The sequence below is a fragment of the Chelmon rostratus genome, chromosome 14 (genome assembly GCF_017976325.1).
Source record: "Chelmon rostratus isolate fCheRos1 chromosome 14, fCheRos1.pri, whole genome shotgun sequence".
Classification (NCBI taxonomy): domain Eukaryota; kingdom Metazoa; phylum Chordata; class Actinopteri; order Chaetodontiformes; family Chaetodontidae; genus Chelmon; species Chelmon rostratus.
Genome location: NC_055671.1, coordinates 16,989,788 through 17,017,752, shown reverse-complemented (window position 1 = coordinate 17,017,752; position 27,965 = coordinate 16,989,788). Strand labels below are relative to the sequence as shown.

The window sequence follows — 27,965 nt, the reverse complement described above, 5'->3', positions numbered from 1 at the left end:
CACTTCTCAGGAACTCCCATTCCGTCCAGGAATGTCATGCTGCACGTATTGCAAGCCAGGACAGGAGCGACGTCGGGGAGGGCAGAGATATGTGTGTCAGCGATGGCGATAAAAGATAAACTAACATACCTGATCATCACTTCCGTGTAGCTGCACTGTGGCTGTGGCGTTTTCAAGCTTGCCTATTAACATTTGAATGAATTAATGAGGTCACAGATTGATTTTACTTGAATGTGACTCAGCCAATCAGAGCACGCCATACGCTATAATTGCAATATTGTGCCTAATTTACTCCAGTTGCAAAACCAGAAGATCTGTATTGTATGTATCCCACTAGCTGCACTGGGAACGTGTAATTTTCCCATCCTTATGCTGGCATCCAGTTTACATTAAACATTCATAAACTTTGTGTATGTGCGTTCTTACGGCCTGACAAATACCGGATTTTGAGGCTCATATTGGTACTTTTTAGTTTTAAAAACCTCATAATGATCAGCCGAACAAAAAGTGTTTGATGATCCTTAAATTTAGTCATTTATGTCCTGCTCAGATTATATTGTGATCATAATATAATCTGAGAAGGATGCTTCACACGCAATTTTAAAATGCAATATGTCTTTCTCATGCGTGTGAGTGAGTGAGTTCATGTCATAGCAGAGAGCAAATGGGCTTACTATTATTGTGTATTATTATTATTAGTAGTAGTAGTTGCAGTAGTAGTATTTTATTATCTTATGGCCATAAGTATTCACGTGAGCTCAATAATCTAAAGTATAAGCATTTTTCATGCCATGCCATGTAAATGAATGCAATGTAAATGTTCTGTTTCAAATTATCTTCTCGTTAACATGTGTTTGGTTTGTAGCTTCTACATAGGTATGAGATGAATAGTTTCTTTTGGAGTACTGAGGCTGTTGAAACGTACATTTCATGTTTCATTTATTTTGAACACAAAACAAAAACACCAAGAAATATTCATCTACTAAAGCCTTCACTTTTACTGTGATAGAAAATTACATAAAACAGCTTGACGCATTTTTAGTCTTCAGTTGAAAAGTCTTTGTAAACTCGCAGCCACTTTGCCTGCAGGGAAACATCTGCATATATTATTCAAATTGTATCCACGTCTGCACTTTCCCCGGAAAGAGACTCCTTGCAGGTAGGGAGGAGAGAAGCGCGCGGCCAGGTGAGGGCTACTGTACTGTCACCTGGGTGAAGTAACAGGATACAGCGCGGCTGTTAGTTTTGACTTTAATCCGCGTGGAGTCTCCGGTTTTTGTAATGGCTTTGACGCAGGAATCCGTGCTGTCCCTTCTGTTAGCGGAGGGGGGCAAAGTGAAGAAATCCGACTTGGTGGGCAAGTTCAAAGGTTCAATAGACTGCGACGATCCCGCAGAGAAAGAACGGAATAAGGAGCTTTTCAAGACTTCCGTCAACAAGGTCGCCTTCGTGAAAGAAATCGACGGTGTGCGGTACGTTGTCGTCAAGAAAATTTATCAGCATTTACTGGACGGTGGCCGCACTCCAGAAAACAATAGAGAGATCCCGCTGACAGGTGAGCAGCAGCGCCCACCTGTGCAGAGTGAGGCGACTGGAGGCGCCGATGATGCAGGAGGGGAGAGACCGGCTGCTTCTGAATCCGATCAAGAACAGGCAAGCGGTGAAAGTAGCGAAAACCCGACGGAGCTGCTTTCTCCGATAGAGCTGGCACTGCAAAGGAGCAAATACACGGATGTTAGAGGCAAAAGAACGCTGAATTATGAGAATCAAAGGCAGGACACAAGTGAATATACCTGCTCAAGAAAGGGTGCAGTAAATGAGCCTGCCATGAGCAAACCATACGCCTTGCCTCTGAGGATGCCACCCTGCACCACCAGAGTTGAGATCCGCAAGCTGAAAGCGGGCCCGGATGACGCCCCTGAAAGCCCAACGCTGGACACCTTCGGGAGCAAGAGGAGGCCCCCTTCAGTGGAGAGCAGCATCAGCTCCCCCCAGCTGAGGAGGGCCGTGAAGAGCACCAAGGCGTCAGAGGAGCCCAGAGAGACGAGGGCCCCCTCCTCGGTTCCCCTGGAGCAGTCAGAGCACGACTGGCTCGTCAAGTGCGCCTCTGGCCACTGGGGCCAGGTTTACGGCCTGCTGCTGAGAGACAGCCAGCTGGCCGAGAAGAGGGACTTCATGTCAGGGTTCACCGCCCTGCACTGGGCAGCCAAATGTGGGAACAGCGAAATGCTTGCGAATATTATCAACCTATCCAAGATAGGGGGGGTCGACATTGACATCAATGCAAAAACACATGGCGGCTACACTCCTTTGCACATCGCCGCCTTGCACGACCAGCAGTACATAATGACCACGCTGGTGGGGGAGTACGGGGCCGACCCGAGCATCAGGGACAACTGTGGCAAGAAGGCCTACCACTATCTGCACAAAGGCATTCCTGAGTCAGTGAGAGAGCTGCTGGGCGAACCCAAAGCCCAGCTTCTGGAGAGGACCCTGTACGAGAGAGAAGAGCTGGACCTGTTCCCGGATCTCCCTAAGGGCCTGCATTCGATAAGCCGTCTCTTCCAGCCCCACGTGCCGGGCCACAAGAAGAAGCACAAGCAGAGGGCGGGATTTTACTCCGTGAGCGACGACCCCAGCGAGGAACGAGAAGACAGCAGCAGCAGCTTCAGAAACAGAATCATATCAGATGTTTTTATGTAGAATTTCCAGGCCCTCTCCAACAATGACAAAAATCAGACTCCTTCCTCATTTTTGTGCTTTAATTATATTTTTAGATGATACAAGAGATGAAATTCTGATAGGGTGTGATCTGCAGAGTGTAGTTTTGTTAGTCTAAGGGGTAATCAATCAAAGACTTGTGATTGATGATGGTGTCCTTGTGAAGCTGGCTGACTGAGTCTGAGTTGGACACACAGAGGTTTAGTTTGAGATCTTACCTGTACCAGCTGTTTCTTAAGGAGTGTTTACAGGAAACTACTCCAGCAGGCCCTGAGTCATTTTGTTACTCACTGTCTGTGGTCTCTTGAAGGCATCATCGTCTCAGCCTGCCCCTCTGAACTTACCGTACACAAATAATGTTTATTTCAAGGCTAATTTCCATTTGCCGACTGATTGTTATGAGTTCGTGTTTTTCAAATTCAAGTCGTATTTATTTTCCACTGTAGCATTTCAGCATGTAGCATGTAGCGCCAGGAAGGTCGCTGCAAAGTGAGACTGTTAATTTCATCTGTCATCGAGCTCCCACGGACTGTAAAGTCGTTTCATACATTCCCATTTATTGTGATTTTAAATGAGCTGCACTCCATAAGGACACAGACAAAACTTGATTTTTAAATGTCTGTTCTCATCAAAAATGTCCTGTTTGAATCTGTTTTTGATATCAGTACTAAAAGGAAATCAATCTATGACACTTATTTCCTGTTACTGATTAGCAGAGACTTGTTTTCCTCTGTGTTTTCACCTCTGAGCAAGAAATAAAGTGGTCATCCCCTTGATTTCCAGAGCAAATATGCCCGAGCTAAAACTGAGGATAAGCTTGCTGACTTACGGTTTAATCAAACCTCTCAGAGCAGTGAAATATATTAATAAATGAAAATAAAAATCTGAGAAATGCTGTTCGGCCTCTGAGGAGAAATTAGATGACTTGCCTCTTCATCATCGCTCCACTTTGTAACAGATTAATTATTAAACACTGTGAAGCATTCAGTGGGATGTCTGAGAGGCAAACATCCCACTGAAAGTCCCTGGAAGAAAACAAATAGTGGATTTCACAGACTTGGAATATGTTTTGCAAGTAAGGATAAAGGGCGCGTCACTCATAAAGGAGCGTGCAGGTGTTCCATAAATCGTTAATAAATCGTCTGCGAGCCAGAACTCCTCTGAAATGTGGCTGGGATCCATCTTCTGGCTTGTTGAGACAGCTGTGATTCAGCCAGATGTGCAGCTGGCTAGGAATGAGTGTGTGTTGGCATGTTCGTGCATGTGTGCGGCTGATAGAAATGGTATCACCGGCCCCTGCAGCCTGAAGACAAGAAGCAGCAGAAGACCCCGCTTTGCTGCCTTGTTTCCCGTCTGCCCCGGTTCATTTTTTCCTCCACGGAGGTGACTGCGCTATCAGCCGGGCGTCGACAAGACAAGGATAAAAGTAAGACGTGGGTTGCAGCTTGCTTGGGAGATGAAAGAGCCGCGGGTAGAGAAGAAGTGCTGGCTCATTCTCCGACTGTTCGCCTCGTTGCCGCCTCGAGTCGTCTCCCTCCGCTTCTTTCGTGTCTCCTGATGTCACTTCCCCGGCAGCCTCCACTGCCTTAACGTCAAGGCGATGTTTCATCTCCGAACCGCGGGGTTTCGTCAAGCGAATGTTCTTTTCTGCTGCTGCTGTGTGCAGAGAGGCCATCACGGGGTCAGGAACAAGGCCCAGAGTGGTGGGAACAGTACTCAGGTCCTACAGATAACAGCAGGAGCAGTACCATTGTGTTAGATGAAAAGATGGAAGTGGCAGTGGTAAATTTATGTACCAAAGTTTAGAAATACTTCTGAAATTGGATTAATAATTCGTGCTGATGCAGTAATCTGCAAAATGTAGCTCATTTATTTCTCTACGTGAGAATCAGAGCCTCTCCGAACCAGAAGGCAAATCAAACAGATTCCATAGTGTGTAGTATCAGATAAGTGGAGGAATAGTTTGCTACTCTCTTTCTTGCTGAGACTTCGATGAGACGATCAATACCATCTTAATGTCTGTGCATTAAGAATGGACCTGGAACCGGGGGCAGCTAGCTCCTACAAAATCTGCCTCACCTCTTGTAATGTGGCATTGCCTGGCGACCGGCCGAATTTGTTTCATCCGGACAGAGCCGGGCTGCTATCCCCTTGTTTCCAGTCCTTATGCTAAGCTAAGCTAACCGGCTGCTGGCTGTAGCTTCACACGTGGGCTGCAGACATGAAAGTGGAACCGATCTTCTTGTCTAACTCTCGGCAAGTAAGCGAATAATATTTCCCAATGTGTCGAAATATCCCTTTAACATCTGATGATGTTGAGCAGGATTTTTGTTGAACTTCTCCTCTTCGTCAAGCACTGAACAGAATCTCGTGCAAATCCGTCCTCATGATTTCTTCTGCACACCTGTCTTGAAATTGGAGGCAGTGGAGAAATATAATGCGGCCGCATCTTCGCCGTAAACCATTATCCCGTGTGTGTCAGGAAGTTATGAGCAGGGCTTAACTTAGCTTAATTAGAGCGGTGCTTTAACAGAAACATCTACTGTAACAAAGAGGCGATATAAATACAGCCTCACTGTCAGCGTTTTGGCTCGAGTTCAAAGCGCTGCTCCATGACTGAGCTGTGTAAAGACTGCCAGAGGTGAGAGGAGGAGGCCGACGGTGTGCCGACATTCCTGCAGGCACACGGTTCAGAGTTCAGGCTGAAAAGTGTAACACTAATTTGAGCACAGACACTGTATATCATGGTCAATTTAACAGTTATTTGGTGGTGTGAAGCAAAAAATAAACACTCTGTGCTCCCTTCATGGTGTAGCTGTTGCCGACCAACTGCAGCTTATGCGTCATCCACTATTTTCTGTTTTCCTGAGACACTCGGTGATTATCAGGAGCAAAACTCCTCATTACCCAGAGCTGCAACGCATCTGCTGCTGCAGCATTCAGGCCGTCCTGTCTGCAGCGTTCGCCGCCAAACGCTCCATCACTTACACTTTAGCGTCTTTTTAACTACGCTAAACCCAATTACCATGCAATTAGTGTCTTAGATCTTGGTGTTTTAAAATTCCCTGACTTGTGTCTTACGTCCCTGCTGCCCTCGGTGGGAATGTGACGTCAAGTGTTTTTTACTTTGTGAAGTACGCTAAGTGCTGCCTCGCTCTCCTCCTGAGGTTTCCTCCGCCACGTGCCGGCATGAAATCGTTGTTGTTCCCGTCAGTCCGTTCGATGTTCGATGCCTTTTAATAAGCGCCTGTTTTCGCTGACAAACAAACTGGACGGCATTCCACCGTGAGGCTGAACAAACGAGGGCAGAGAGGCGTGAAAGAGACAAGACAGGAGGGAGACGGAGTGCAGAAAATAGATGTCCTCAGAGCGTTTTTAGCCCCAAAATGTGACTCTCATGTCTGTACAGTAAATTTGAAGCTACATCTAGTGTTATGAAGATTTATGCTACTTTCCAAATAATGCTACTATAGTGCAAACTTGATAGCACTAACCGTAATGCTAACCTGAGCCTACCTATTGTGATGCAGCAAGTAGCATATTTTGATCTGGCAGGTTAACTGAAAGCAGGAGGAAACAGCTAGCCTGGCTCTGTCCAAAGCCAACAAAAACTCATTAATTAACCCTTGTATATATATTCTTTGTTTAATCTATGTGTCTAATATGGTAATTAGTGAGCTTTAGAGGTACTGGTAGGCAGAGTTTGTTAACTTGGGACAGAGCTAGGCTAGCTGTTCCCCCGCTTCTGATCTTTTTGCTAAGCTAAGCTAACTACCTCCTGGCTCCAGCTTCATATTTAATGTACAGTCATGACGGTGGATCTAAATCTCGGCAAGAAAGCGTCTAAGTGTATTTCCAAAAAGTCAAACTACTCTTTTGAACTTACGTTTCCCTGATACTACATACTGCTGTGGTACCTGTCCATTCACTATGAAGCTGGACCCAGCAGTTAGTTTAGCATAGTATGGATACACAGGGAAAGAGCTAGCAAGTATGTCTACCTACAACTGAATAGCTCACATATTCATACGTTATGTCTTGTTTGTTCAATCTGCACAAAAACTGTCAAACCAACAAAAGGAAACAGGATATTATATTTACAGATGGTGGGAAGTGTTATTTTGAAGATACTGACAATTACACACTTGAGGGAAGCTGAATGTAAACCCAGCATTTCTTTTTGTGATGAGTCACGTCAGTATTGAATGTGAGACAGACTTGGTGCAATGCAGGATTTAATTATAAGACAAAATTCCCACTTTGACTAAAACACTGCTGGGATTTCTGTCGAGGGAACATTGCTGACATTCAGTTTTAGAGCTCGCACAATCCGGATCAGAAAAAAAATCATCAGAGAGTTCCAAAATATGCTTCCCTGTTCCACGTCCAGACGAATGACCCATTTTTTTCTGCACAACTCTCCTCTCCTCTCCCAACAGTAAAGCATAGATTTAATCCCTGGATGTAATTGTTCGTTTCTCCCGGATGGATCATGAGGATCCAGACACAGAACATGTGAGTTCATGCCTCCAGCTCAGCAACAGTAAATCATTGGATTCTCAAAAGCAGTGTGTCAATATGCCTGCAGAGGGCAGAGACGATCTCTGAGAGAACAATCAATGGAGGAGAACCTCATTACTGAGGACACTTCAGGAAAGCCTAAACATGACATTAACTAACTGTATTGACAAGTTTATGAGTAATAATAGGACAATATGTTTAACCCTAACCTGTTCTCACAGCTTGAATATTGCAAAACATAAATCACTTCCTATAAATACTGCATGTATCCTATATCTGTACGTCTATGTACAGCATCTTGCACTGGATGTGATGCTCATATAACTTATTGTTTGTTGGGACAAAAACATAAACGTGATACACTGGAATGAGAGGGAGAGCTTAATTTATTCACAATATTACAAACATCATGGAATTTACAATTCCAAACAGGCACAAAAAAGACGACTCAAACTCTCAACGGAAAACAGGTGTGAAATATAGCAGAAAGAGTGGATTTAGAAATGTGTCTGCTGTCATACCACCAGCCGGGACACACTCAAATATGTCTTTCCTTCTCGGCTTTAAAGCAGGATCTGTTCGTATCAATGTCACACGCCTCCATTGTGTGAAACGAAATCCCGGACTAAAAGAAAAATATAATCCTACTTCAAAAACAAGCCCCTTTCCTGCAACCTCCACAAAACACTGCTTTGATTGAATGACAGAAGAAATGACCCAGGAAGTTGTCAAATGTTTGTTAGTATGAACACACAGCAAGAACTAAAATGAGTATTTATTTGTGTGCTGCTCCTTTGTGGAAGCATTTTCCACACTTTCTCCCCCCTTCCTCAGTCTTTCTTTCTCCAAAATGTTGGTCTTCTGCATACTTCAGGAATCCCAGCAGGCTGTAGGGAACAACATGAGAGTCTCTCTAAACCGTCAGCCCTGCGTCAGCACAAAGGCCAAAACAAACATACACTTGTTTAGCAAACATTAACGGGCACAGATGCAAACCTCCAGAGAAATAGTTGGGGGGCGATGGCGGGGGTGGTGAGACTGTACAGTGAAAAACATTTAAATATCTACCAGAGAGGAAGGCTTTCCAGTTTATGAGGGAAAGCATGCGTTTAGTCATTTTGTCCACTTTTTTTTTACATTTTGAGTGACTGAAGAAATGATTTTTTTTTTGAGTGTGGAGGTTGCTAATGATGCTCTGCCTCGTTGTGGTCATTATTACATAAATATCATATACACAGCAGTCAACCCATATACTGGATCTCTCTTTTTTTTTTCAATACAGCCAACAGGTAGAATTTCCTGAGGGACGCTTACAATTTGATCACTTCTTAGGAGTTTTGTTGAAAACGCACACAGCAAACACCGACAGGAGTTCTGTCTTTCTGTTCAGCAACTAATCTCTACACACATAATCATGGATTCAAGCACACACACACACACACACACGCAGCACATATTCTGATGCAAAGCAACAGCTTGCATCACTCTTAGAACAACTCTCCGATGTGTTTGGAGATTCAGTACAAAGAAATTCATGCAATTTCAAAACACAATCTGAGACTTTTTAGAAATTAGGGGGGAAAATCATTTGATTCAAGAGCGTGTTATCATCCAGGGCTACCAAGAAGAGCTTTTTAACTAAAGCTGTGTACATTTAAATAAACCTCAAGGCTACACGTGTCTGAAAGTGGCTACACTGTGGAGGTAGAGAAGAGAAAATGAGTTTCAGAAACCTGAAGTGAAGATTGTGGACATTTCTTCTTAAAAAAAACAACAACAACAGTATTTCAAGTATCACGTGTCACTTCTGCGACAAAGGGACATTGGGAGAAAATACTCAGTGATATAATTGCTTACTTATAATCTGCTTTTAAGAGGTTTAGCACCTCCGTATGAGGAACTGATCCAGCATGAAATCATCAAGACTTAATGACATTAAGTATGAAATTGGCTGGAAAAGTATTTGTACACAATGTTGCTGGGTGTGCTCATGTACCTTCTGAAAAACATTATTTCGTCATTCCTATTTAAAATCAATGACAGAACGAGCAAAAGAGAGAAAAATAGCAATCTGGTTTAAATGGATGGAGTAAGGCTTTCACTTGAGATCATTTCGAAAACAAATCTGATTTGAAGAAATGTGCATTTATGTATCATTACAAAGTGCTTTTTTTTCATTCACCCTTTTTGGTTTTTAGTGCCTTAATTTGAAACACATTTAAAAATAAAAACATGAAAAACAAAGATTAAATCTACTACATCGACATGATACAGTACACTGCCCCCTCTCAGGCTACTCTCTTTCACTGAAGCCTTCTCACTGGTCAAAATACAATCTTAAAGCTTATAATAGGTTTCCACAGGTGCAGATGCAGGGCTGTAGCACTACCAGCTGAATGAAAAGTGAAAGACAGATGCCGAATTGCCAAGTATGGGACAAAAAGTTTCCAACCAGCAGCTCTAATGGAAAATGTTCCACAGCGAAATCAATACCAAGGCACACAGAAAAACAGTCCAGTCCTCTTTTCAAAGTCAACGGGCACATGCACAACATGTTGGGAAACGTCTTCAGATGCTTGCTGCAGATTGTGCAGACTGACAATGGGCGGAAATTGGGCGGGTGAGCGTTCCGGGCACTCTCGGTAGATGACAGAAAGGCAATGAGCTTCAGTCTCAACAATCTTTTATTGCTCATCTCATGTGCGGCCTATAGTTATGAGAGGAGAGCAGGCAGATGGGTTCCTCGGTAGCCTCTTTTAAACTCAAACTCTTTTAAAGGACAAAAGAAAGTCATGACAGGGTGCAAAGGGTTGGAGGTGCCAGCTGGACCACTTATGATCCACGCCTCGTGTGTGTATGTGGCAAACCGAGCCAGAAAAGTACAGCCAAAGCTCTCCCCGTGTCTTTTCGAGCATTGAGAACGAAAGGAGGAATTCGTGCTTGTGTTGCTCCTCCCTTCACAGATTCAGGCTGTTGGAGAGGGCCTCCAGCTGCTCCTCTCCCAGCCTCTGCTTCTCCTCCAGGTCCTTCTGCCGAATGAGCAGCGAGGCCTTGGTCTGGACGAAGCGCCGGTAGTCCTGCAGCTGCTCGGCGGACAGCTGACGTGACAGGAAGGTGGAGACCAGGTTCTCTCTCCGGTCCAGGTTATCCTTCAGATCTTTGGCATCCTCCCTCTGTTTGCACAGCAGGCGGTGGCGACTGTCCAGAGATTGCTGAGTGCAGAGACAGAGGGAAAAGAAGATAAATTACACCTGATATCATCAACAGGTTACATTTCCTCTCTATCATACATGATATTGCTGGGGAAAAGAAATACGTTAGGTCTGTTATTGCAACCTTGTCCTGGTGTTAAATTCATGGCTTGCACAGCATTAGACCCATGCTGATAATATGAAATGAAGAAATAAATATCCTGCTGTAAGCAAACTCATACAAATCCAGAATTTGAGAGGACTGCTGACAGTTAATCATGCCCCAAAACCTTTATTTTATACAAACAAGCCACATATTTTGGGTTATATTTTTTGTTTTAATTGAAAAGTTATATGCTGGTTGACACAAACGAGAGCTGAGAAAGTTGTATGATCATATTTCAAACAGCCACGGGACAGGAGGTGCAGTGTTTCCTTATGTCAACAGAGGGCAGGGTAGATACAAATGTCACCGAAACCAGGCTGGAGTTTCGGTGAGTCAGTGTAAATACCAGTGTTGCTGATAACAGCAAGAAAACAAATGAGCCTCTAACAAGCCCTCAGTATGCTGCACGTTCAGCTGGGCTTTTGCAGATGGACAAACTAACAAGGAGCCCTTTGAGGGGTAAAACCAGAAATCTAATGCATCCATGCACACATAAACTGATGCTGAAAACACTTGGACAAACAATAAAACAGGCAGTTGAGAAGGAAAACAAAGCAAAGCTCAGAGCTCAAGTCAGATCCTGTGACACCACTCATGATCATATTTTTGACCAAATTCATTGCTTTTATCAGACTGAAGTTTATGAAATTAGATTTGAAATAACGGACTAATATTGTAGCTACCTCAGCTGCAGCATGATGACATTTAAGTAATTATTTCTCAATATGACAAAACCAGGAAGTTTAGTCCTATTAAACTGAAAAAAAAGATAAACAACATTTTTTGAATTCCACACGGTGAGAAACCTTGACTCCATTTAAGTCGCCCTTCAGCTTTTGGCTTCAAGAGGCATGTTTGCTCTTCAAAAGTAAACAGAATGAGAGTAGAGCCGAGGGCATGGGAGCAGCCACACACCTCTAACACTCATCGTTGTCTTTTGGCCCGAAGCTCGAAATGAACTGCAGTGAATCATGAGACCTGTAAGGTGATGTGGTGCGATATTCCACTAGGAGCACTCGCATGCATTACTGTGTATATGTAAACAACTTCAGGGGGAAAAGACAGGAGTGTAAATGGAATTGTAAAACACGGAGCATGTGATGGCACATTACAGTACATCAGTAGATTTTTATCACATCTTCCGAAACTGATTCTGCTGAACTTTAACCCCAGATGTCAGTCAGATTGTGCCTTAGATTCATTAACAATGTTGGTGCTCTCTACTGAGAAGAAAATAGATGGTCAGAGACTCATAGTTTGATGTTTTGGCTCTGTGCTTTTAATTAGTTGTAAATATATATATAAAAAGACAGCAAAAGGCAAAAATAGACGTTATGAAAAGGATTATGTTGGTATGGTTTTTTCATGAGGGTTATTGAACGCACCGCTGCGGAGAGTTTTCAAAACAGTCCCTGCTGCTGCTGGCAACTGTGTTACCATTAGATAATTATGAAACTTGGACAAAAAAGTAAAAACACAACAATAAATGCTTACTCATCAAGTTTTTGCACGCTCTTTTTTCTAGCATACAGAAATTAATAAAAGAAGATGAAAGGAAAGTGCTCTTACTACAGAATCTCAAAACCCGTATTTATGAACCTACTGACAAAAAAAACTCCAAAAACAAAGCTTTTGGTTCCTCACCTTCTCCTCAGCATCTGTGTGTTGGTCCACAGTGCTCAGGGCGTTTTGTACCCTGGCCAGCCGAGCAGAGAGGCACAGAAGCAGGCTGATCACCCTCTCCAGGTCTCCGATGAACAGGTTGTACCTCTCCAGCTCCACGGGCAGACAGCGCTCATGGACCAGCACCCCCAGAGCCTCCCCGTGGGCCACGTTCTCCTGAATCTCTGTCTGGAGGGCGCCACGCGTCTCTTCCAGCGAGCTTAGACGCGACTTGATACAGGACACTAAGAGATGCTGTTCAATTCAAGCAGAGATTGCAATGTGTGAGAGATTTTGATCAATGATGCTCCAGAACAGATACACATGATGAAAAAATCTGGAGTAATAACAACAAAACCACATAATTTCAAATTGTAGGCGAACCACTCATAATATTTATTCCATATTTGCTGCCACGGGATCATTGATATCGGCACACTGAATATACAGTAAGAGGGGATGTATAAGGCAGTCACGAAGAGGGGGGGGCTATGTGCTAAGCCAAACATTAGGCAATTGAGAGACACCGATAAGAGGTAGACAGTACATCATGTACTAAGACTATCTCAGTGTGAGTAAGTCTATTTAAGGCCAAATAACATCGAGATGGGATCAATGTGAAATCATCACTGCAGTTTCTGTAGTAAAGTGTGTAGTTTAAAGTCCTGTTTGCTCTGCTGTCCCTTCTGGTTTCTTGTCATTTTTAATGTAAATGCAACAAAGCAGTGATAATTTTCGACATACTGTACACTGCCTCCTTATACATATTTGCGACACACTGGTCTGTTTGTTTTGTTGCAGCATTTTCATAATGGTTCATTTCTGTTTTGATTGTGAAAGATCACTTCTCTGTCATCCTCTATTTTGCATTAATTAATAATTACCTTCTTCTCAGCGATGTCAGCCTTGCTCTGCAGGTCTGTAGACTGAGGTTTAAGGCTGTCAGCAGCGGAGGGACAAGGAGGTGGTTCAGCCCCTTCGAGCGCTTCACTAGAAAAAAAAATGTGTGTTTAGGTCAGGCTAGCTTTCTTGCACCCTCTTGATGCAGCCAATGATTCCTGCCATCACAGCACAGCACAGAAATGCTAACACATATAGTGTCTTCAAATGGAGTATACTCTGAGCAAAGCACTGCTGTAACTTACATCTTACAAAACACTGAAATGCAACAGCACACTCTCAAAGTATCTGAAGTGTGCTTACATTAGCAGAAATTTGAGTGCATGCAGCAGTAAGCAGATCGGCAGGTGTGTCTGTGCATGTGATGCAACAAAAGGTAACAGAGCGCAGGTGGAGCTCAGTTCTTTGGCCATTAAAAAACGGTATCAAGTTTCATGGAGAAACATTAAACTAGGAATCCTAATTAATTTGGCCTCGCACACACTCTAAACATCATGTCAGCTCTGAAGAGTTTTGCAGATGTGACTGAGATGGATTCCTGTTTCCATCTCTGTGTAATTTAATTCTACCAATTGAATAATACTAATAATATTAGCGTAGCCTAATCTTTATCCGTAACTGTGCAGAAATACTGTGTTGAATGAATAGACATGCCAAATTTAAAAAAAAGAAGCTGCACAATATTCAACTGCTGATTTAGAATTCCAATGCCTGGAACTATTCAGCACAGCCTGACAAGCTTCTGCTATCTTAAAGTCACTTTCTGTGTCATATTTATCATTTCAGAAGAAAAATTCTCAGGATTGGATTATTTTCTCTAATCCAGGCAGTAAAATGCTCTCATTCTAGGTCCGTGGAAACTAGTGGGAGTATATTTCTGACTCCAGATTCGTGTTGTGTTCCTTGACATGAACATTTACCTTTCTGCAGCTCCTTTCTGCTCCTGCTTCTTCTTGTAGTGCTCCTCCATGAGCAGCGTGTCCTCTGACAGCAGCTGCTCCATCAGCATCAGTGCCGTCTTACGATTGGCCAGTGGGTAGAGCACTCTGGCCAGTGACTGGTCGGCGTTGACCACTGCTTCCACAAGCTCCTCCCACTTAGGCCTCTCACTTGGCCTCTCCAGGCTCTCCGTCTCTCCCTCTGGTGTTCCCCTCTCCTCCATCTCCTGGATTTCTCCCGACTTCTCATCTTCCGTTTCTGGATTTTTCTCCTCTTCCACCTGCTGACTGATGTCTCCGTCAGAGACGGAGGTGCAGGGAGACACAGAGGCTTCACTTGTCTGCGGTGGAGGGGCTGAGCTGTTGGACTCGTCGTCAAAAACGCTGTCTGTCAGCAGTGAGGTCTGGACTTCCTCTTTGATCTCTTCTTCTGGAGGGAGAATCCACAGGGATGGATCTGTGGTGACGCCGCAGCTGAGAGACACTTCATGGTTTGAATCAGGCGGTGGGGCGTCATTGCTTGGTTCATCCACTGACTGCTCTCTCTCTGATCCAGTCACAGAAGGAGAGGTCCTGACTCTACTGGAAGTTAAACAAATTATGGTTAAGAATCACACCTTTCCAAAATTGTTAACACCTGTTAGAGTTTGCTTTAGTTAGGCGCCTGAAGGGTGATATATTCAAATGATGAAGATTTCAGGAAGCTGTGGCAGGAAGTGGTGTGGCACATTCAACTAGTCAAATCATTTCACAGAAGAAACAAATGCTGCACTATTGTGGAGTTGAATCTTACCTGGAGCTGGGCCTGTTTTGACAAGGAAGCTTTGATGAGGTGGATTTGATTTCTCTCTCACTGGTCTCTAGGCTTCTGGGGGACGGTGGGTTCGATGAAGTCTCACTACAGGACCTGAACACATCTGTGACAGGGCCGTGACATCCAGGAGATCCAGAGTGAACTCTGGCCCGGGAAGAGGAGGAGGAGGTGGGCGAGGTGGATCTACTTGAGTTCCTAGTTCCTTCTGTGGCATCCTCCCCTGGTTCTGAGTTCTGCTTCAACAAAGACTTTTTCTGGGTTTGGTTTTGCGTCTGTCCCTGAATGTTCTTCTGGCCGACAATCTCTGGTTCTTTTCCTGACTGCTCTGTTAAATATTGTTTCTTCCTTCCTCTGTCCTGGGCTTCTTTGACTTCGGCAAAGAACAAAACACTCCTCTTCTCTCTGTCCGGTCCGCCTGGTCCAGTCGAATCTCTCCACAGTTGATCCAGCTGTTCAGAACTTTTACTCAGGGCTGACGGTCTTGTTAACTTTGATGCCCCAAGCTCTTCCATGGACTTTCCCCTCTGTGCAACCACACGGACACGCTGCTGGTCCTCAGGCACTGGCTTTATGAAAGAGTCCTCAGTGGCATTCTTCTGGGAACTGACATTGACATACAGTGTTTATACACGGATCATAAGTCATCACTTCATACAAACGATGATTACTAAAGGTTTTGGCCTTAAAATGAAAACAAAAACTATTATATTGACAAATCTAGCTGTGACATTTTCCTATGCAGGTAACAATACATATGTATCATACAATGCTCATACATTGGGAAAAAAATATTGCGAGACTGGCATCACAGAAATAGGCCAATTCCTTCAAAATGGCTTAGTCAATGATTCTTTTACAGTCCCTGCATAAATCTTTTAAGAGGAATGTTGGTTTGCTGGAGCAGGTGGGTGTTGACTTTCTAGTGGCACAATGAATCAAGTACAGATTTATAGTCTGTGCCGCAGCACACACATCACTGACCTAATACTCTCCTGACCTAAAACCAATAAAAATGTCCCAATTTGTCTGCAGTGCTGGTACATACCTCCAGGTTGCCATAGAATTAGCTGGTAATGGATCCCTCTCATTGTCATGTGCCTGCAGACCCTGCAGAAGAACCAAACGGCAACACATTAATTGCATTTGAATACTATAGTACTATAGTACATACTATAGCCAGATGTGGGTTTATTGTTAATATCTTGTTTTCTTTGGCAGAAATGTTTCTGACTCTACTTCAAAGATAATTTCATAATAGATAGAAAGCTTATCATACACTGCCTTTAACTGGTGAAATTAAGTCCAGAATTGTGGCATTTATAGTTTTAGGTGAAAAGGTTATGTGCACATATATCTACCAAGACATTTTCTCATGACTACTAGTTGGTCAGACAACATCTTATTGTCAAAGGTATGAGTTATATTTTTAAATATCTCAGTTTGAACTGACTTACCTCAAATGCATGTGGTGTAGATGTGGATCTGTTCCTGAAGAAATTAGGTGGTTCTGGCTGGTCCAAGAGACTCTCCACTGAGGCAGACTTCCCCTGAGATGGACCTTGGCTCTCCCTCCATCTGAGTTGATTTGACAGGCTAGAATACTGGCCTGAAGACTGAGCTGAGAAGAACTGGGCATACCTGTTTTGTAAAGAATAAAATAGAACACATAACATGTTTGATTTCATGCACACAACTAAAAAAAGCATCAAATTCATTTCTTGCTTTCTGGATCTGCTTCACTTTTGTACCTGATGGAGCTGGTGGAGGAATCAAGGATACGACCAGCAGAGTGCGGCCTGTGGAGTTTCTTCTTCTTGCCATCATGATTTCCTGATAGAGGTCTGGGAACCCAGTCAAATGGTTTCTCACCCAGAGAATGCCTCTGTCTAGATGGAGGTGGCAACTGAGGCGCTGGTTGCTGTGGCTCAGCCACTTTCTGGCCCGTCTTACGCTCCATATACTCCACCAGAGCCTTGTGTTGCAGATGTTTTAAGTTTGTCTTCGAAGCGCTAGAGGCTGAGAGGGCTCGGCCTCTTGTCTCAAACATCTTCCTTCGTGCTGCAACCAGTCCCTGCTCTCCTTGCTGAACATGTTCTTCTCCCTCACATTCAACTGCAAACACACTGTCACTTTCATTGCCAAAGGAGCGGCAAGCAGAGTGGATGGGGGCACCACCAAGCTGATTGAGTTTTTCTGGTTCAGAGTAGCACATCTTCTTCTGCTCTGGAGTCAATCGCTTCTTGTACCCAATGCGTGCTACCTGGGGCTGGGCCACATTTGGTGGCCTCCCGTTTTCCTTTTCAGTGTCATTGTCCACCTCTTTCAGACTCTCCCATACTTCTTCTTTTACACTCCCCCTCTCTGTCTCCTCAGAAGCCACAGAGGGAGTGAGTGTGTCTGTGGAGGTCTCAGAGTCCTGCGATGAGGAAAAAGTGTGAATCACTGCAGGCCTCAGCTCAGGTTTTTGCCTGATGCGGTGTGGCCATGACAGTTGTAGGTCCCTCCTTTTAAATGATGTCTCCCTTAGGACTTTAGACTGGGCATCCTTCAGCTTCTCTTTGTAGTACTTTTTAAATGAGTCATCCAGGGTGTTGCAGGCAGAGATAACTTCGCCTCTATTGCTCTTGCTCGTGTCATTTTTTGGAGGTCTCTCATTATTGTTGGCAGCCACGTCTCCATGAGCTGTTTTGTTTAGGATTGCGTCCTTACCTTTTACACTGAAATCAGCATTCTTTTTAGGCTGTAACGCAGCCCTGCTGGCACCAGTGAGGTGGTACAGAAGCGGGGTTGTTTGTTTGTTTATCCTCTCACTGGCTCCATCTCCCAAGGGTTGTCGTTTCCCTCTCTTTGCCTGCTCCTCTCGCTTGTGGTGGTTAGGCTGTTCATTGCTTGTCAGTGAAGTGACCTCTTTTGTTTGTGTGGTTGAATGCGGTTGGCAGTTTCTGTCAGGTCCACAGTAGAATATAGGGTTATTGGGAGTGTGGCGGCCAATCTCGCGACTCTGCATCACGTCAATTTCTTCTAAGGCATCGAAGCTTCGAGAGGACTGCATCGAGCTGAGGGATAGTCTGCGATTCTCCTGATCCTGGCTTCTGGGGGACAGGTCCTTGCCCTGGGACACAGAAGTGAAAACCTCTCTCTCATCTGGAATTGTACCACTGGAGGTGCGAGAGCTCTCTTGGAGAGGTCTAAACAAATTATCCATTGTGCTGTGGCATCGTTCTTTTTCTCTGAGTGGGTGTGTCTCCAACACAGTGGAGCTCTCACTCCCAGCCTCAGACCCACACAGAGATGCAGAATGTGTTCTCATACCAGATTCAGACAGCTTACACACTCCTGTGACAAAGTAGAACTGGCCCTTATGCTGGATGCTGCTGTTGATAAAACTCTGACCAGCATTCCAGGGGCTGCCAGCTTGGGATGGCTCTGAACCAAGCCAATCATGAGCTGAATGCGCCCTTTTGCGCTGACTGTCAAAATGGCTACTGCTACCACTGGGCTTGTTGTGATGGTCTCCATTGCATGCACCACTGCTTGAGGGCTTTCTAGGCTTCAGGTGCTCAGGCTGGCTTGTGCCTTGGGGAGGTGATCGGCTTACAATGCTTGATGACTTGTGCTGCTCAGAGGAAGCTTTGTTATCCGTGATAAAAAGGTATTCTGGGTTCAACAGCACCCTGGTCTGATCATGAGGCTTGAGATGGGGGCGGTAGCTTGATGGCTGCTGGGCCTGTGGCTGTTGCTGTTTAGAGCCCCTCCAAACTGAGTACACTGTCTCAGAATTGAAGCTTGAGTTGCCTGTATCTGGGTTAGCCGTCTCAGATCTTGGGGTATTCAGACTATGTGGCTGGGGTCGAGTTTGGGGTCTGGGCTGTTGTTGAGGCTGCGGCTGCTGGGGTTGAAACTCAGTAACGGTGCGGTGGACTCTGCTGTTCTCCAAGTTTTTTGTGGCTATGAAACTATCCAGTCGTGCGGGGACAGGAGGAGGATGGACAGAAGGGTAAGCACCTTGAGATGGAGCCCCTAGAGGTACCTCTTGTTTAGAGAGTGCTTTGTTGTTGGTATGGAAGCCGTCATTACCATTGTGGTTGTTGTGGTTTACTTTGCTGTTGGTATTGTTGCGGTACTGCTGTGAGATAGCTTCCACAGAGCGATAGAGCTGGTCCATGGTCTTTAAATCCGACTGCAGAACCTGGTTTGGATGATAAATGGACTTTACGTACTTAAGATCAGCATAGTGGCTAAAGGAACTGGACTGTAGGTCGTCTGGCAGAAAGGGAGAGGGGTAGTCTGGGGCAGTGGACCCGCCAGAGAAGGAGCTGTAGGCAGAGTCTCCTTTGCCGTGTTGGTGATGGGCAAGTTGGTCGGTGATGCTGCTGTTGGACTTGGCTGGGGAGAGCCGGCTGACAGGCAGGCTCAGAGGATGCAGGTCCACGTTGCTCATTCTCTCAAAGTGGAAGTTGTAGGAATCCATGGAGGACTGGGGTGGATGGCAGGAAGGGAAGGGCAGGGTTTGTAAATGTGCTGTACGTGTCTGCACGCTGATGCATGTGTCTTCGTTGTGGGTGAAACTGGGGGAATTACCACCAACACATTTGCACCAGGTCGTCCGTCACGCTTGGAGCTAATTAGGTCATTTTCCTGCCTCCTTTTTGTTTATTCAAAGCCTCTTGAAACGGTCTGCTCAGTAACTCCTGAGGGTGAAAACATAAACATAGCACAGACTGGTTATCAGTCTTAGGACTCATGCTCCAGTTATACATCTATGGCCAATGACTGCTCAAGTGTGAATGGGTTAGAAGAAATGTGGGTTCAAACAGAACTGAAAAAAAGAAAAATCACAGTGACTGACAGGTACTCTATATATCATGAGGCTTTGTCTTGTCTGCTTTGCAACGGCATGACAATCTAACACAAACACACACATGCCCGCTAGGTTAATGGCACACACAGCTCGCACTGCCACATCAAAGAAAAACACCTTCAAAAATTCTTCATCAGCTCTGTGTTTGTGAAAATGTCCGTGGGAAAAAAGCTGCTTTTTTTGCAGGGTGCTTTCTGCTCAGACACTATTAAGATGCCAGAAAACAGTAAGTCACCACTGATAAATCTTCGCCTGGCATTTCTAGGTCAAATTCCTCTTGAAAAAATCTCCATCTGTTATAAGTTCTGAAGACAAATCATACACCCCCTTGACTGAAAAAATGTTAATTTTGCTTTTTCCCAGGAGATAACTGTTTCTGGTATAGGTGCTGGTATATGGCAGTGCAGAGGGGGGAACCATTTGACTGTCCTAATTCTTCCCTTGTAAAGCACTTTGTCACTTTGTTTTGAAAAGGTGCCATACCACGCTTATCACATTATTATTATTATTCATCCATTTGGAATTTCTCCATGAAATCAAACAAGTTTGAACAACATAATTTTAAACAAAAATTAGGGCTGCAACTAACAATCATTTTCACAATTGATTAATCTGCTTGGTCTGGTAAATGTCAGAAAATGCAGTATAGTCCAAAATCGAAAGACATTTAATTTCCAATTATATATAACAGAAAATCAAATGCTCATGCTGATGAAGCTGAAACCAGAGAATGTTTTTTATTTTTGCTTAATCGATTATCATAATAGTTGCAGATTTTTTGTCGATTGATTGATCAACTTATAATTACAGCGCCAGTCAAAATAGTTACTTGATAGCAGAGTAGGTTCAGAAATTCAAGTATATTCCCCTATACAGCAGAACTACCTCTGTCTGGCTGAATGGCAATGATTACATTTTGTTTAACCAAAAATGATATCTGCTTCTCTTACACTGTAAAGTTGATTCTAACAGCATTTTGTTTACAAGACATACCGTTTTAAGTCATTTTGAGGTTTCTCAGCTCACACAGTTTACTGCAGCTTTTGTTTGTAGGTCAGTACAGTTAACCACCTGTTGAAGGAGTCTGTCTGCCGTTTTGCATCAACAAGGCCTCTAATTAAAGGCCTTGAGGTTGGCGGTGCACGTTGCAGCCACACATGAAAAAATGTCAGGAATTCCATATGAAACTACAGAAATCTGGGAGGATTAGTCATGTGACAGATGTATAATGCCTTGTTATACAGCACTGTGACCTGTTAAGACTTGTCTACCTTTTCCCCTTATTATTCTTGCATCAGCATTTGCTCTCTCTTTCTCGTCACATAATTGCCTTAAATGTGGCCAAAATTAAACTTTGACTTGACTACACAAGCCCTATATGAGACCATTATCAGGAAACTTCTGAGGCTTTTATACTCTGATAGAAGCTATAGTGTTTTGTAGTGTGCGCTGATTATATTACTCATCACCGTAAAACTAATTTATTTCCAACTGAGACACAGTAGAGCATAATCAGCCCATAAAACCACTTGCCAACACCACCTGATTAACACTATTTTGGCCATTCAGACTGAATTTGCTAGAGCACTCAAACTTTACAGGCCATTTGTTTCGACTGGGATAAATCTTTTGATGACCAGAAACCAATTAACTTCAGCCTTAACTTGAAAGTCTATGGTGGGTTTCTTCTAATTCCTTTAATACATTTTCACAGGTTTCATTATTCACTGTAAAAGTACACAGAATTAAATAATTTAAAGGGTTAAAATTCCAACAATTCTCTAACATAATCATCTGTAATCATCAGCCATCCAAAAAATATCATCTTCAGTCCAGAAACCAGCCCCTGCAAGTTAATAACAGGTTGAGGTTTTACTGTGGACTGTAATGACAAAGTAAATGTAGGCTTGTCTCCTCCATGACCTGCATACCTTTCCATGACTTTGTCATCAAGGTGAAGCTACATACCTGTCATGCATACACAAAGGTTAATGGTACCCACAAAACAAAGACAAGCCAACCAGTTGATCAACTTTGACACTGCAGTACGAAATCTGGGCCTCACTATTGATGGAATGTGCACACAATCAATCAGCTGATGGTATTTCTTTTGTTTTGGGGTTTTTACCAACCAGAAGTTATCCCAACCAACAAATATAAAAATCATGAATTAAATGGCCACTTAGCAACTGAGACAGAAAACTGTGAACTCCTTTATAAATCAATTTCAATGAGCAACATTTTCACAGTATTGCCAAGTTCTTGGCTGAGCTGAAAAACCTGAATCAAAGATGATCCTAGGTGGTCGTTTTGCATACACACAAAACCCACCTCCCAAGAGCCTTTCAAACTACAGTATTAAGGGGGATTCCATGTGTTTATGAAGGGCCTTCTGATCTGTGGTGTGTCTGTGTGTGTGTGTGTGTGTGTGTGTGTGTGTGTGTGTGTGTGTGGTTTCCAGCCCTCCTCTTCTCTCTGCGAACAGAGAGAGGCTCCCAAACAGGGGAGCGCTCAAGTGGAAGTGATGGAGGGGACAGGCAGTGACAAAATGTACAGAGAGGAGAGAGGAGAGAGGGAGGGAGGGTGAGGCAGAGGGTGACCAGCCCAGACAAATACCCTCACACGCAAACCACAACAACAAGAGACAAGAGAAGTGAACAATGACAGCAGGAAAGCTGAACACAAGTTGGAAGGCTGGATCAGCAGTCACAAGGCAGACCGGGAACTACTTGATGGATCAACAACTTACAGACTGGTTTGAATGAAAGTTTAGGAACTTAAGGGAGCACTGTTAGCAAGACAGAAAAAGACAAACTCACCCAAACTTTGAGTCTAAGTCGCTGACCTTCCTGATTTCCATCTGAAAAAGAAATACGTTTCCTAAGTTTCAACTCGAATAAGGATTTGATGAATGATTCCCGTCTTAGTTTCTCACTCAGAACATCTTTCTTCCTCTAAAGAGGGACCAGACCAAGTAACCAGGAGAACTAGATATTAGAGGGAAGACTTCTAGCGAGTCCCTTCTCCCCCCACCGAGACCCGAGGCTGCCTAGCGGGAGCCACTGATTGGCCAGCCGATGACGTCCGGCTCTCCGATGCACAATGAGCGCAGCGGAGGGAATATTTCACTGCTGCAGATAGCTGCTAGTGCTGCCGGCCGCCTGAACAACAGAGAGAGAGGGGAGAAGGAAAAAAAAAAAGAGGCCTCGCATTCCTGGCTGGCTTCAAAGACGGAGCAGAGCCCGGGCGCCATTCATTCCCAAGGCCCTGAGCCCCGCACATGGAGACTGGCCAAGGCAGGAGGGAGGACGGAGGAGGGGAGGGGGTAGTGGTGGTGGAGCGGGTAGGTGGGTGGACGGGTGACCTCCCAGCCTCCACCCAAAAAAAAGAAAGAAAAAACTAACTATCCCCCACCATCACCCTATTAGTCTCTCATTAATTCTTCTATTCTTTACAACCCCTGTTAATGACATTTACAAAGAAGCAACTCAGCTAGTCATTAATCAGCTACAGAAATCTCTAGTAATCACTACTGCAGTAAGACTGATACGAAGGTCATCATTAATGTAATTTAATTCATGTGATAATTGCTATACCAGTGATCACTGAAGATAAAACCATCTCTGTCCGCAATATGATAAATGAACAATTACAACTGCCCTTTTTTTGGTGGGGTTTATGACATCATAAAGAAAATTAATTCACTAAATGAATATAAACTGCTAAGACTGAAGTACGCCATAAATCATTCTAAGCATTTAAATACACTATTTGAGGCTGATTTGTCTTTTGCACGGGTCAAACTCGCTCTCAGTGACACAGTTAGCTTTCAAACTTAATGTGCGATTGTCTGATATAAGACAAAGACCCTCGTTGCCTCCCCTATTGTTTTCGATTGTGGCTGGCAGTGCTTGTGCTCAGCTAGGCAGAGGTTTTGCTACTGTTCGCACAGCGGCACAGAAAGTGGTGCAGAGCGCAGCATCAGTGTAATGTTGTTGGTTTTACTCCACCTGTTGCCAACATAACCTTTCTTTGTGATGGACACTTGTATTGAAAGAGGGAGTGATGCATTTTAACCAGATTATATGATAACTGTGTGCAACTGTAGCTTTGATATTATTTTTCAAGGTGCAAAAATCTGAATAGACACTCTAAAAAAACAATATAGCATTTGAACAAAATGTAAAGTGAACCTGAGCACTATGTGGCTGATACTGGATTGCTGTGGCTGTTAGCTTCAAATGATGCACAAGATTTATTAAGGCACTTTCCACACAAGATTTTAAGACAACCCTCCTCAACGGGGGTCAACATATAAACAAATAGAGATGTGTTAACAAGGATAAGCTCATGACCACATTCTGCCTGGCAACTGAGCTAAGAACTACATCATGGTGGAGGGAGGAGAGAGTTTGTCTTAAGAACTGCAAGAATTTAAAGACCATAAAAACTTCCAGCGTGGTCAGGGAAGGTGTCAGGCAAGGCCACATTGATTGGATTTATAAACCACTGAATGAGGGAGAGAACGGGTTGAGGGCTTGGGTTGGAGTGAGGGAGGAATGAATGATGGGAGGGGGTGTTAAATTCTTTCAGATTTTCTTCTTTTTTTTTTCTTTTGTCTTTCATTGGTGATTATGTGTGCTAGCGTGACCTTCACCATGCAGCCACGAGACTGGACCACCAGGCATCTGAATGGGAAGCAAAAGGCCGACAACATCAGATAAGGAGATAGAGAACAAGAGGCAGGGAGCGCAGGATGACAGAAAGATGCAACAGAACCACAAGAACAAAAGGTGAAATGAGAAACAGGGAAGACGCATTTGAGAAAGATAGAGAAGAAGGTGAAAGAGACAAGCTGGAAATTCAGAGTACCAATGCCACGGTAGGCAGCCAGCTAACAAGCAAGCCAAAACCAATAAGCTTGATTGCCCTGGTAAATCTGTTCATAAAGATGATGATGGGTTGACGGACCTCCAGACCTCTGGCCGAGGAGCTAAATGGATTGGTCGTATCCTCAAAATACGACAGCACTGTTGCTGTTTCACAAAGATATTTTAGACTTGTCTGCTAAGGTAAGACAGTGTCACAAAAGCAAAGACTGACGTATTTTAAAAGTTAGCCACCGTCTGACTCAGAAGGTCAACAATGTGATTTTATTTCCTGCTATCTACTAAAATATCTGTGAAACTTTCTAACACGCACAGTGAATCATATCAACTATTATAGTGTGTCTGTTTCTTTCTTTAACATTCAGACTTGAACCGTAGTTCATTACAGTTTGAATGCTCAATTATCTTAGCAAGAGGAACAAATACAGATCACTGAGCCATAAATCAATTATTCTGACTGAAAGCATCCTGGTTACTTTTAAAAGCAGCACAATGCACCATGGGAGCAAACCGGTGCCAGAGAGGAACAAGCTTGAGGACGGCTGTCTGGATGTGGCTATATGCAGACACTAATTCCCATAAGTCTTGTTGTGTTAAGAAATATATGTGAAACACATAGTGGACCCCTCTTACAGGACTACCCCGTCAGTCTTTTAGAAAAAAAGTACACTCACAGAAAACAGACCGGATACTCTGAGGGCACAGCACAGTTTCAAAGGACAGGAAAAAACAAACATACACATGGCCAAGATGTACCACTCTTATTTACATACTAATGATTTAAGCTACTTGTGAAGGACTAAAATCGTTCCACTGGCCTTTTGGCCCATGAAAGCCTTCATCAAAATGTGAACCATTATATTCTTTACTTACGTAGTGCTTGACCCTCCATTAAATTCCACTTAGGGGCTATCTTCCGAGTAGGTGGAAGAAAATACAAGTTGCTAGAAACCTGAAATCCTGAAGATGGACTCTTCAAATCAGAAATAATTTAACATCTGTGAGCGTAAAATGGTTGAGGGAGGCATCACAAACACTGGACTATGACTCAAGTCTCCCTCAGGGCCTGAAAGACATCATTCCCATTGTCCCTGATCAAACAGAAACAGGAGAGGAAGCCGTGTTTGAAAAGGTGGAAGTGGCCGGGTGTCATGCACTGACAGAGCAAAGCATCTAATAGCGGGAAAGGGAAAGCCGTGTTGCCATGCAGTGTTACCGCCAATGAGATTCAGCATGTCTGTGTGTGTGCAGGGGAGAGAAACTGTGGCTGTGTGTTGCTGGGCAGTGCTCACACCAGTGTCTAAAATCTACAGCTGACCAAGACAAGCTGTCACACTCTAATAAGCTCCGCATTCCTGCCCTGATCTGGCCTTAATACTTGACAATATTAACATGTTGTCTACTTGATTTAATGTGGATGTTTTCACTGAAAGTTGTAAGCGCCCAAAGAAAAGTGACTACTGAATGCACGTAAGTGCAACTGCTTCTTTATTTGCAGGGATGTAAATTTCTAGCAGCCCTGCTATATGTATGCATGTGGCTTTTTTGAAAAATAATGCTTACATCACGACACACACAAACACACACAATGTCAATAAAGGTATACAAATAAAACTCTGCTATAAAACAAAAAATCCCAGTTAAGCATTCCATATCCTCCCTGGTCAACCATTAACCAGGAACTGCACCACGCCAGCTTAAAAAGTGAACACAGGCCTCTGCGAATGATAAACTTATTATTACATTCAAGTGGATTCTGAGAAGACAATTACTTTTGTATTAAGGACCCCCCGGGGGGCTGCAATATGATCTAGTCATGGTGAGTTTAACTGGATACTGAAGGAATTCCTCTGCACTAGAATAATACAAGGCTGCAGGGGAAGGAGTTTTGTTTGCGTGTAGGTGTGTTTGGTCAGAACAAGCCGAGCAAATTCATCATGACTGCAGTACATCGTTTTCAGTCTTTGGTATGCGCACTAAAATTCAGAACATGCTGATTGGGGTCAAAGTCAGATGTGAAATGATTATAAACAGGACAATTATGTAAGAAACTGGACCAACCTAAATGCTGTCCCAGTGCCATCTCACACACTTCTTTATACAGTATTTTAATTTGTGTTGGAGCAAACAAACTTGTCCTGATGCGAGGTGGTAACCTCTGATGGAGGAGAGAGGACACACAGGACGTCGAGGCTCAGGAATCACACGTGTCACTGGCTCAACAGCATCTTACACAATCTCGACAAACAGGAGAAAAATCTTATTCAGAGCAAACGTGTGATACCACCAACAACAAGGCAGCCACAGTGACAAAAGAGCGCCAGGCCGAAAGAATGTATGAAAGGAGAAAAAAAAAAGCACAGAAAGTGAGAAAGAAGAGACGGCCCAGCAGGAAGCTGAGGACAAACACCACAGGAAGAAAAAACACAATAACAAATGACCCACTTCCTGTTCAAAGGTGGGAAAAGTCTCAATGACTCCATCATTATGGAAAAATGTTATCCCTAAAAAAAAAAAGAAACCTATTGTTCTTGGTCCCCAGTGTGTCCTATAGCTCAGGCCTCATCTCTCAACAGCAGGACAGATAATATAGAGCTCAGTTTTGTCTTCACCTGAAAAGCAACCCTATTTTTTCTTTGGGCAACATCCCCCCCACTACCTTTGCATGGTTATGTATGATTAACTGTTCAGTCCAACAAATGTCATGACTATCACGGTTTCAAAAACATTCACATTGTACCAAAAAAGCACAGAGGTACTTCATCATCACAGAGTTGCTACAGTTAGCTCAGCCCGTGTCATCTCTTGCCTAAAGCTGTCTCTGCCCTGCCAGGCTGCACTAACCATAACTGTCCTGTTATATAACGAGCTGTGGGCCGACCAGCTGACCACAGACACACAACAGATGCAGGAATTCACCCACGGTGGCCCCAGAGCTGGTACTGCGTCACCCATGACACTGCATGACTTCACCAGCAGCACATGAGATTTAGTGCAGAGGACGAGACGTCCCAGGGCGACGATGACTTCACAGTATGTGTATTGTTCCTGTAATGTAGCCCATCATTAATTAATCTCATCTATCTCGTGATTGAGGGTCTTCCACAAGGTCCACCAACAACCAATGAACAGAAAATTCTGCTGCAGATGCAAATGCCATTAGAAAACAAAGTGATTTAGTGTTATTAATGAAAATAAAATGTCAGGTTGACAAGAAATACATTGCAGCAAAGAAGTTCCGCTGCAAACATACAGAGCAGAGAACAATGCAATCCTTGTGCTGGCTGGTATACATCTGGTCC

At 43.8% G+C, this 27,965-nt stretch overlaps 2 protein-coding genes across 4 annotated transcripts in view; one reads left to right on the top strand and one right to left on the bottom strand.

Annotated features, from left to right (window-relative positions):
• Positions 1 to 1,177: 1,177 nt before the first annotated feature.
• On the top strand, positions 1,178 to 3,539 carry LOC121617622 (ankyrin repeat domain-containing protein SOWAHA-like). The gene has a single exon (XM_041952822.1). It carries the CDS (start codon positions 1,282 to 1,284, stop codon positions 2,701 to 2,703), a length of 1,422 nt encoding a protein of 473 aa, XP_041808756.1. The 5' UTR covers positions 1,178 to 1,281; the 3' UTR covers positions 2,704 to 3,539.
• Positions 3,540 to 7,610: 4,071 nt separating this feature from the next.
• shroom1 (shroom family member 1) overlaps positions 7,611 to 27,965 on the bottom strand; it is a 34,912-nt gene continuing 14,557 nt past the window's right edge. Inside the window, exons 2-10 of one of the 3 annotated variants that reach the window (XM_041952902.1) lie at positions 22,594 to 22,634; positions 16,662 to 19,604; positions 16,368 to 16,551; positions 15,959 to 16,020; positions 14,893 to 15,516; positions 14,082 to 14,681; positions 13,146 to 13,251; positions 12,244 to 12,516; positions 7,611 to 10,454 (exon numbers count right to left, since the gene is read on the bottom strand). In XM_041952902.1, the coding sequence (XP_041808836.1) occupies positions 10,200 to 10,454; positions 12,244 to 12,516; positions 13,146 to 13,251; positions 14,082 to 14,681; positions 14,893 to 15,516; positions 15,959 to 16,020; positions 16,368 to 16,551; positions 16,662 to 19,384 (4,827 nt within the window). In that variant the 5' untranslated portion in view covers positions 19,385 to 19,604; positions 22,594 to 22,634 and the 3' untranslated portion in view covers positions 7,611 to 10,199. The remainder of the gene's footprint in view (positions 10,455 to 12,243; positions 12,517 to 13,145; positions 13,252 to 14,081; positions 14,682 to 14,892; positions 15,517 to 15,958; positions 16,021 to 16,367; positions 16,552 to 16,661; positions 19,605 to 22,593; positions 22,635 to 27,965) is intronic. The other 2 variants (XM_041952901.1, XM_041952903.1) reach the window with 2 other exon arrangements.